Source organism: Zingiber officinale, chromosome 9B (genome assembly GCF_018446385.1).
Source record: "Zingiber officinale cultivar Zhangliang chromosome 9B, Zo_v1.1, whole genome shotgun sequence".
NCBI classification, from domain to species: Eukaryota; Viridiplantae; Streptophyta; class Magnoliopsida; order Zingiberales; family Zingiberaceae; genus Zingiber; species Zingiber officinale.
In genome coordinates this window covers 77920676-77930949 of record NC_056003.1, presented here as the reverse complement: position 1 = coordinate 77930949, position 10274 = coordinate 77920676, and the positions used below count along the sequence as shown (strand labels likewise).

Genomic DNA, 10274 nt, shown 5'->3' with positions numbered 1-10274 from the left:
CAGAATGAATCTCCTCTTGACGGCTCACCTCCCGGCTCTCCCCCCTTGGAAAAGGGGTTAAAACCCCTTTTATAAGCTAGGGCACAGCGCGATGGCACGGCCGTGCAAGGATGGCACGACCGTGCCCTAACTGGGCTCTGGATGTGCTGCACGGTCGTGCCAATTGGCACGGCCGTGTGATGCTGGGGCTTGGTTCCTGGGGACAGGGTCGTGTAGGGTTGCACGACCGTGTGCTGCTTGGCCTCGGTCATGGGGTGCACGGCCGTGCAGGGTTGCACGATCATGTTCTGATCCACCCCTAGTTTGGCCTCACAGCCGTGCAAGGGTCGCACAGTTGTACACATCTTCCCTTCTGTTTGGCCACACGGTCGTGCAAGGTTTGCACAGTCGTGTTCTCTGGCTTGCTGCGGTGCGTTGACAAACGTCGTTTTCACTCCGAAAGTTGTCCCTGTCAACAAAAAACCAAACAAAGAGTAGGTATCCATACAAAAGAGTATATATGATGAATACATGATAAAAGAGGCGATCATACAAAGAATACGTACGTAGAAAGCAAGCGAATATGCTTAAAAGCATGTATAAACCATCATAATATTTACGCACATCACACCCCCAGACTTGAACCTTTGCTTATCCTCAAGAAAAACACTACAAACTATGTTCATGAGTGTCTGCCAGTGTTTCATAATCCCTAGTGCATTCGCCTAACTCTATCAACTAGTTTCTTTGATAAGCATGATGTTGGACCCCGTGGTAGTTTTGATGTGATCAACCAAGTTGGTTAGGTCCTGCTGTGTTTGATCCCTGTGTCTGAGTGTGCAGGAGCTTAGGAGCACAGGAAGTCGAGCGGAAGATGCAGCTAGCGAGAAGGAAGGCACGGGAAGGGAGCCGACGGGCTCAGTGCGTCGGAAGGACGAGAGAGCTGCGGAAGAGTACTCCGGTGGGTGTGAAGAGCGTGCGCGATGTTCGAGGGATGTTAAGCCGGGACGGAAGGCTGCACGAGGAGAAGGCCGGAAATTGGGTTCGTGTGAGCCCTATTCCGGTTGGCCGCAATCACCTAAAATAACGGAGCGTCAGAAGCTGAAGAAACCAAGCTGGAATTTGAGCTGCCAGGTTGGAGGTGCCTCCAGATTGAAGGCGCCTTCAACAGGTCAAAGTGACCATTTCAAGCCGCAGATAAAGTTTTATCCACTCATCTCTTGGAGGCGCCTTGGACCCCTATTGGGGGCTCCTTGGACCCTCGAGATCATATTTCCAGAGGCTATTTAAAGGCCCCTAGAGCTAGGAATTTACAACAACTTCTACATTCAACTCTGTAAGCAATTCCTAGCAGTAGTTCTGAGCAATTAGAGTGTAAAAGGCTTCTCCACCTTCAGCAAAGGAGAATTTTCTTAGTGCGCTTTTCACTGCCCTGGATTAACAACCCTCTTGGTTGTAACCAGGTTAAAATTCTATTTTGCTTTTATTTTCTGTCTCTATTATTTTACTACTACATTTATTTCTGAGTTGAAATCCGAGGAGGGTAGTTTTATTTTTTTGGTTTCAGCAATTCACCCCCTCTTGCCGGTCTCCGCTGCACCTACAATTGGTATCAGAGCCAGACCGCTCAGAAGGACTAACCGTCAACTGACGCACAACGAACAAAACGATGGCCGGAGACAATGACTACCCACCTGCATTCGAGGGGGAGTTTGCTTCATGGAAGCAAAAGATGGAGGTATACCTTAACTCTGATTTTTCTATTTATTTAATAATGAAATGTGGTTATGAAGAACCAAAGAAAGCAAACGGAGAAGAGCTCGAGAAATACCTCTGGAACGAGAAGCAACGTGACGAGTTTATCGCAAATGCACGGGCTAAATTTCATCTTCTAACCACAATACCAAATGAAGATCTCGACAAAGTCAGAGAGTACAATAGCGCAAAAGAACTTTGGGAAAAATTCTTAAAACTCCATGAAGAACAAATTGAAGTTGAATCCGACTCCTCGATGGACACTGATCCGACATCAGAAGAGTCCGAAACTGAGGTAAGTTTCGAGACAGAACCAGTAACCGAACTCCAACTTGAAGACCTAGAATGCTCATCACGAATGAGCATCGATGAAGGGGGAGAAACATCATAAGATGAAAACAACTCAATAAGGGGAGAATCAATCGCCGATAAGGTAAGTCAGGTATGGTCTCCACCTCTTGGCAAATTAATTGGTTCAATTGAAATATTGTCGAAAGGTTTTCGTGAATTACCAATTATTTCATCGAAAGAATATTTTAAATTAAAAACTGAAAAGCTATTAAAGAATATTGAGTTAAAAGACACAATTTGTCAATTAAAAAATTTTGACAAACTAACAATAGAAAATGTACAATTTTTTGCATGCTCAATATTTTTTGCGATAATTCTAAAAAACTGTGAATTAAGAACTTATGAGAAATTAAAATGAAAATTTAAAAATCATAATATTTGATCTTAGTTGAAATATTAGACATAGCGCTTTCAGAGAAGAAAATTAAACAGTAAATTTTTTATAAAGCTTTGTCAAAAAGTGGTTGTTGCTCCAATAACCAAAAAGGCCTAGTGCCTCGCCACGACCTGGAAGCTGAAATATTGAAATGAAAGGTTTAATTAACTTTCTAAAAAAACATTTAAAAATTAGAATTAAATAATGGTTTGAAAGTTTAATCAAACATTTTTGAAAATTTTGTTTATAAATTCATTTTTAGAAATATTTTTTCCTGGAAAAATTCTAAAGACTTAATTTTCTTTTTGACTTGAAATTTTTTTTTGGAAAATCCTTAGAATTTTTTTTCTAGAAATATTCTTCTGGAAAATACTAAAAGTTCATTTACTTGGAATTTTTTTAAATTCAAAAAGTCTTCTGGAAAGTTCCGTTTGAAAATTCATTTACTTGGAATTTTTGAAAAGTTCCCTCTAATTAGGACCACATTTTTACTGTGATCAAAGGGGGAGAGAAAGGTACAAGTTTAGGGGGAGTTAGGAAAATTAGAAAATTAAAAACTTTTTTAATATTTTTTTCTAAACTATGTTGTAATTTTATTTATTGCAAATTTATGCTTAAATATGTTAGTTTAGTAATTTCCTTTAAAATTACTATTTATGTCTATTTACACCCTAACTTGAACTTGGGTTGATGCACAACAAAAAGGGGGAGATTGTTGGACCCCGTGGTAGTTTTGATGTGATCAACCAAGTTAGTTAAGTCCTGCTATGTTTGATCCCTGTGTCTGAGTGTGCAGGAGCTTAGGAGCACAGGAAGTCGAGCGGAAGACGCAGCTAGCGAAAAAGACGACACGGGAAGGGAGCTGACGGGCTCGGTGCGTCCGAAGGACGAGAGAGCTGCGGAAGAGTACTCCGGTGGGCGTGAAGAGCGTGTGCGGCGTTCGAGGGACGTTAAGCCGGGACGGAAGGCTGCTCGAGGAGGAGGTCGGGAATTGGGTTCGGGTGAGCCCTATTACGGTTGGCCGCAATCACCTAAAAGAACGGAGTGTCGAAAGCTGAAGAAACCAAGCTAAAATTGGAGCTGCCAGCTTGGAGGCGCCTTCAATAGGTCAAAGTGACCGTTTCAAGCCGCGGATAAAGTTTTATCCACTCATCTCTTGGAGGCACCTTGGACCCCTATTGGAGGCGCCTTGGACCCTCGAGATCAGATTTTCAGAGGCTATTTAAAGGCCCCTGGAGCTAGGAATTTATAACAACTTCTACATTCAACTCTGTAAGCAATTCCTAGCAGTAGTTCTGAGCAATTAGAGTGTAAAAGGCTTCTCCGCCTTCAGCAAAGGAGAATTTTCTTAGTGCGCTTTTCACTGCCCTGGATTAACAACCCTCTTGGTTGTAACCTGATTAAAATTCTGTTTCTGCTTTTATTTTCTGGCTCTATTATTTTACTACTGCATTTATTTCTGAGTTGAAATCCGAGAAGGGTAGTTTTATTTTTTTTGGTTTCAGCAATTCACTCCCTCTTGCCGGTCTCCGCTGCACCTACACATGATTGTGAACTTACCTAAGTATGGCCTAAGCATAAGTTCTTTGTGCTCGGTGCAATAAGTAGCTCAAACTCTTCAAGTTTCAATTCTTTGTCCTAGTTAAGTCATCATACGATTGAGTTCCTAATGTTTTCGGTGATAGGCACTTACCTGCCACACACTTGGTTCATTTTCCTTAAATTACACAAGGTCTCAAAGGACACTTCTCAGAATCAAGAGAAACATAACATTCATTTCCCTAGTAACATAACTCGGTCTCAAGGGGTGAATTGTTAGTTTCCACTCACGACAACTATTTTTTTATCCCTTTTTTCTTTTTTTTTTTGTGTGTAGCATTAATCACACATGCAGGATGCATATGTTGGGATTTAGATTTTTTCAAATGAGCTTTCATGATCCGAGGTTGTCCAGTAACCAAAATGTAAGTAAGAAATCCCCATGGGAACACAAGTACTAATCAATTCGGATGAATCATAACTATTCCAAAAATATTTCTACTATTTAAGCTTAAGTACTAGGTGTAGTGTAAATAAGATCCTTAAGGTTAGGCCAAAACTTATACCAAACTCCGTACAATACTTAGCTTATTTCATGCTACTAGAGATAGAGAAAAGAGATACACGAAACATACTAACACTATTTTGACAACTCATAAACTAAGAAAATGCTAGTCATTTTACTATCGGACAAGTAGCAGAAAAAGTAGAAGGTTTGATGTTCTCAAATATGCCTCAAAACCATAAATGCAAAATAAAAAACATGAAACAAGAAAAATGCAGAAAACAAACTAAAAATAAAAATATGCAAAGTAGAAGGAAAATGCAAAAAGAAAAGAAAACACGAAGATTTGCCTAAGGTTGTGCAGACAGACACAACACCCCCCCAGACTTTGACCTTTCATCGTCTCGATGAAATCAATATGGTGGCGGGGTGGGGGATAAGGAGGTCCCCGATGTGTGTCAGGGGAAAATCTAGGCATACCAGGAAGATGGCCAAGGTGTTGATGATATTGATATAGGGCGTCTACTTGTTGTCTAGTGATATCCATATCATCTATAAAATTTCTCATTCTTTCCTGGTCAACATCATAGTCCTGAATGAACCCTGTCACCTGACTATAGAAGTCTCTAGTGAACTGAAAATGATCTTGTATCTCCCTAAACTGGTCGTCAGATAACTTGAAGCGACCCTCCAACAATCATTGTTGGGCATTTTGCTTCTCATGAAGGGAGTCTAAAGAGGTACGGAAGTCAGAAAAATCAAACCTAGAGGATCCCGTGCCATAAGCAAAAGAGTGTCTTGGAGGAGGTTCCGGATATCCAGAAGGCTGCGGGAATCCTGATGGCGAGGGCTCTTGGTGGTACTCAGGATCTTCTATAATGGAGGGCATAGTCTCGGGGTGTAAATCAGTAATCACCCAATTCGCGGGATCACGAACTGAAGTGCGCTCGGGGCAAGGAAGGGGTAATGGAAAACCATTTATTCTAGGGAAAGCAAACTCATTCTCATCCCGACAAATCATTTTCATAGCAAGACAAGAATCGATGTCAATCTTTTCATTACCATGAATCACCTCTAATCCATCAAGTGCACAACCCAAATTAAATGCTACTTGGGTGATCAATTCACCAAACACTATCATCCCCGAAGATGCCTTAGCTGCCCTCCACAAAGTTTGCAAAAAATGAAATCCTGAATCCAAATCAACTTTATTTAACATCACCCAAAGAGAATACAGTGCTATCTTTCTAACTACCCCATCACTCTCTCCTCGACCAAAGATCATTTTGCTCATCACTCGGTGAATGTATCTAAAGGTCGGGTTTTGCATGCGGGATGCTTTGGCTCTAGAGGGCTCATAAGGGTCTTTTGATCCAGTTATCGACGTCCAAAATTCATTCCACTTGATTTCATCATCAAATCCTCAGCACCACCAATGGGTAGACCAAAACAATTATTGAAATCACTAAAATTCCACCGAACTTCTTTATTCATCATCCTAAAAGTTATGACCCCTACATAGTCATCTTCAGAAGAAAATTTAACATCAAGTGAGCTAAAAAATTCAAGGACTAGGCGAGGGTAGGTCGGTACATGAACGTACATAATATCATTCCAATCTAAAGAGCTTATTATCCAATCTACATCATCCCTAATTCCTAACATGTTCATAGTAATAGTATCCATATATTTAGTGCATGTAATTTTCCTAGCGACAAGGATATCATATCTAGATTTGTGTTCATGATTTCTAAAAATGATATTGAACTCGTTTTCGTTACCTTCGTCGTGTGCCACCCTTTTTCCTTTTCCTTTTGAAGTAGAAGCCTTCCCTTTGCCTTTGTCACCTCCCGACGCATCTCCTTTGCCAGATCCACCGCTTCCTCGATGAAGTATCTTCAAGATCTGCGACATGGTGCATGGCTTTGAGGAGTTTCTTGTGGAAATGGGTTGAAAGGAGAGGAGAAGGAAGGGAAAATAGGGAAGTTTCTTCTTTCTTTTTAGACTTGTGGCTTGAAGAAGTTTTAGATCTAGATGCAGATCTAAGCAAAAGTGAGCTCTAGAGGTGGGAAATCAGGGTTTGATGAGGTGTATAGTAGAGAGGGGAAGGCTTTTGGGAGAGAGGGAGATGGAAATAGGGTTTTTGGAGGGGTAGGGTGGCGCACACGGGCAGGGGCACGACCGTGTCTTATAGACACGGTCGGGTTAGGTATGACTCTGCACATCCGTGTCGATTGGCACGACCTCCTCTGTTCTCTTTTCGGCCAAGGCCGCACGACCGTGTCGGTTGGCACAGACCAGTCCTTCCTCGTCACTGGGCACGTCTCACGGCCATGCCAATTGGCACAGCTTGTGCCCTCCTTCTCTCTGCATAGGCCACACGGTCATGCAGGGTTGCATGGGTCGTGGCCTCCATCCTGCCGTTGGCTTCTTACGACCGTGTGGGATCACACGGCCGACTCCTTTAGGCTCACGATGACTCACCTTTCACTCTTTCGGTCCCTCTGACGCCTCCACACCCATGAAATGCTCACGGCCAGCTTGTGGAGGCTCTGCACATCCTGAAAATGAACACCCAAAAGTGAAGAAATGATAAAAATGCTAAAGAAAACACCAATCTAGAATGAAAACCACTTGGGTTACCTCCCAAGAAACGCTTGTTTTAGGTCTTTAGCTCAACCCCATTTTTAGTTAATGTGGACTAAACCCGTGGAAGCACAGCTCTCCTCCAAGGGTTAATGCTCCAGTCTGCGCCTTCAGTTTCACTCGTGCAGGACAAATGTACTTCTTGTTGCTCACTGGAGGGGAACTCTCATCGACACTGCACTCCTCGACTTTGTGTATGTTGATCTTGTTAGAATTGCCCTAAGAAGAGGGTTGCATATGGAGGAATCAGATAAGTTAAACTCGATCTTTTCTTTCCCGATCTCCAAGGATAATCTGTGACTTTTTACATCGATGATGGCTCCAGCTGTGGCAAGGAATGGTCTTCCAAGGATGATCGGTATCTTGGGGTCTTCCTCCATATCCAAGATAATGAAATCTTTGGGAACTATACATCCACCCAATTCTACTAGCACGTCTTCCACTATTCCCATTGGGTATCTGCATGAATGGTCAGCTAGTTGCAGTGCCATAGTGGTCAGTTTAATGTTCTGGCGGCCCAACTTCTTGCATAAAGAGTATAGAAGTAGGCTAACGCTGGCCCCCAAGTCGCAAAAAGCTCTCGGTATCAGTTTAGATCCAATCTTGCACGGTATGGAGAAACTTCCTGGATCCTGAAGCTTTGGTGAAGAATTTGCCGTAAAGAGAGCGGTGCAATTCTCTGTTAACACTACGGTCTCGAAGTCACCCTTCTGCCTCCTGTTAGACAAGATACCCTTTAAGAACTTTGCGAACTTCGGCATTGGGTGTAGTGCATCAATCAGTGGTACTTCTATGCAAATCTCCTTGATCTTCTTCAGGAATCAGTTGAACTCTTCATCCTTCTGGGAGGTTATCAGTTTCTGAGGGAAGGGAATCGTCTGATTCTGTTGGGAAACTTGAAGAGTTTCTTCAACCTTTTTAGTAGCCTCCTCTCAATCCCTGTTTTGAGTCTGATTGGGCATTAGGAGAGAGGGCTCCTTCTCTGAGTCAGGTTCCTTCTGGGTAATGATTTGGGGGTCTCCCACAATACTTCCGCTCCTCAGCTCACTGTGGTTGCAATGTTCCACTGGATTTATATCTGGCTTCCCTGGAAATGTTCCCTGTGCTCTTGAAATAGATTGGGCTATCTGGCTGTCTTGCATCTTTTGGTGCTTCTCAGAATTCTCCATTCTTTGAGTTAACAGCTTGATCTCATTCTTCATCACCTTTTGTTCTGAGAGAGCTTCTTCAAGCATCTTTTCAATTTTGGATAATTGTGAAGGTTGCTGTTGAAAAGTTTGTTGTCTAGCTGAGTAGTTCGGCTGCCCAGGTGAGTAGTTCTGTTGTCCAGGTTGATAGCTCTATTTTGCTGGCCCTTGATCCTGATTGTTCCTGTATGAGAAGTTTGGGTGATTCCTCCAACCTGGATTGTATGTATTGGAGTACGGATTATTTTGCCTTTGGTTGTAGCTAACTATTGCATCACACTGCTCAAGTTGATTTATCTGTGCTTGTATTGGCCCTAGGGGGCAAGTATCTTAAGCATGATCCGTACTTCCGTAGATTACGCAAACACAAACTATCGCATTGGCAGTGTTGTTGTTGTTTCCCATGGCCTCAAATTTCTTGGTCAGAGCGTCCAGCTTTGCAGACATGAGAGTGACTGCATCTACGTCGAATTTCCCTAATGCTTTTATTGGGTTCCCTGAGAAAGAACCACCTGATCTTTCTGATGCCCACTAATGGTGATTATGTGCCACGTTCTCAATGATCTCTTCAGCTTCATCAAGGCTCTTGTTCATCAGTGCTCCTCCTGCTGCAGAATCGAGGGATACCTTCGTGTGATAGTTGATTCCATTGTAGAAGGTGTGCAAGACCAACCATTTCTCAAGGCCATGATGGGGGCACTGTCTCAGCATGCTCTTGAATCTGTCCCAGGCTTCAAATAATGATTCTAAGTTTATCTGTTTGAAGCTTGCGATCAAGTTTCTCATGTGGGCAGTTTTTCTTGGTGGATAGAATTTGTCTAGGAATTTCTGCTCACACTGCCCCCAAGATGTAATGTTATTTGCTGGAAGGGAATTTAGCCACTAGTTGGCTCTATCTTTTAGGGAAAATCTGAAGAGCAATAACCTTACTAATTCTGGAGGGACTCCGTTTACTTTCATGGTGCCGCAGATCTCGTAGAAAAGTTCCAAGTGGTGGTTTGGATCATCATGCGGTCCTCCTCTGAATTGATTCTGCTGAACCATATGAATTACTGCAGGCTTGATCTCAAAGTTGTTAGCTTCGATTGACGATCGAGTGATGCTAGACCGAACCCCTCGTGCATAAGGTGTTGCATAATCCTTTAATAATTTATCAGTCATCTCTGAGGACTCCTGTGCTGCTTGGAATCCCTTCTGTAGGTTTCTTCTCCTTAGAAAAGTCCTATCAATCTCTAGATCAAACGGTAGGAGCTGTCCTGAAAGGTTAGCTCTTCGCATGCAAAAATAAAATATCGACTATAGTAAAGGCGAGAAATGCAATAATGTTATTTTTGGTGTTTTTAATAGAAATGCAGAAAGTAAAGAAAAACAAGAGTAAAATTATTTATCTCTAAATACGAATGAAAGTAAAGAAACCAAAGTCTAGTCTAATCTAGTGTGACTATCACTAATGTTATAGACGCAGTCCTAGGTAACGGCGCCAAAAACTTGTTATGATTCCGTAAGTGCACAAATTCGTCGTCAGTAATATAAAGATTATCGAACCCACAAGGACTGGTTATAAGCACTAGTGAAGGCACACTTAGGATTAGCTACACTATCGATGGTTGTAAGTAATCTAAGAGAAAAGATCAGGAAGCGAGGAATGAGAACTAGCAACGAGAGGAAATCAACCTGGTTAATGAAGAGTTCTAAGAGTTTAGTTTCATTGTGGTGGTATTGATGTCTCACATACTATCCTATACTCATTGTCCTTCGGCATGCATTCGTCGGATGCTAAAGCAACTATCTTTGAGCACCAGACAAAGACAATCCCTACGAAATCCTGTCACGGTTAACCCCTGTCACTAGGGCGCCTTGGTAGATCGCAAGGATACGACTCTTACTGATGTTATCAAAGATAGAATTAAGAAGCTAGGTTTGGTCTCTTACTTCC

The 10274-nt window shown here is 42.3% G+C and overlaps 1 protein-coding gene and 1 non-coding gene across 2 annotated transcripts; one reads left to right on the top strand and one right to left on the bottom strand.

Annotated features, from left to right (window-relative positions):
* Positions 1-6985: 6985 nt before the first annotated feature.
* Positions 6986-7912, bottom strand: LOC122023076. The gene is made up of 2 exons (XM_042581169.1): positions 7580-7912; positions 6986-7066 (listed from the first exon to the last, which is right to left on the bottom strand). The coding sequence occupies exons 1-2, from the start codon at positions 7910-7912 to the stop codon at positions 6986-6988; spliced, it is 414 nt and encodes a 137-aa protein (XP_042437103.1).
* Positions 7913-9020: 1108 nt separating this feature from the next.
* On the top strand, positions 9021-9126 carry LOC122025906. Its single transcript, XR_006123920.1, has one exon. It is a non-coding gene; the product is annotated as a small nucleolar RNA R71 (small nucleolar RNA).
* The last annotated feature ends 1148 nt before the right edge of the window (positions 9127-10274 follow it).

What these genes read in the sequence shown, in the direction of transcription:
- LOC122023076 (XM_042581169.1), bottom strand. Translation starts at nt 7,912, where the DNA reads ATGCCGAAGTTCGCAAAGTTCTTAAAGGGTATCTTGTCTAACAGGAGG. An exon ending in GAATAGTGGAAGACGTGCTA is followed by an intron (nt 7,067 to 7,579) that starts GTAGAATTGGGT and finishes GTTCATTTTCAG; the next exon opens with GATGTGCAGAGCCTCCACAA.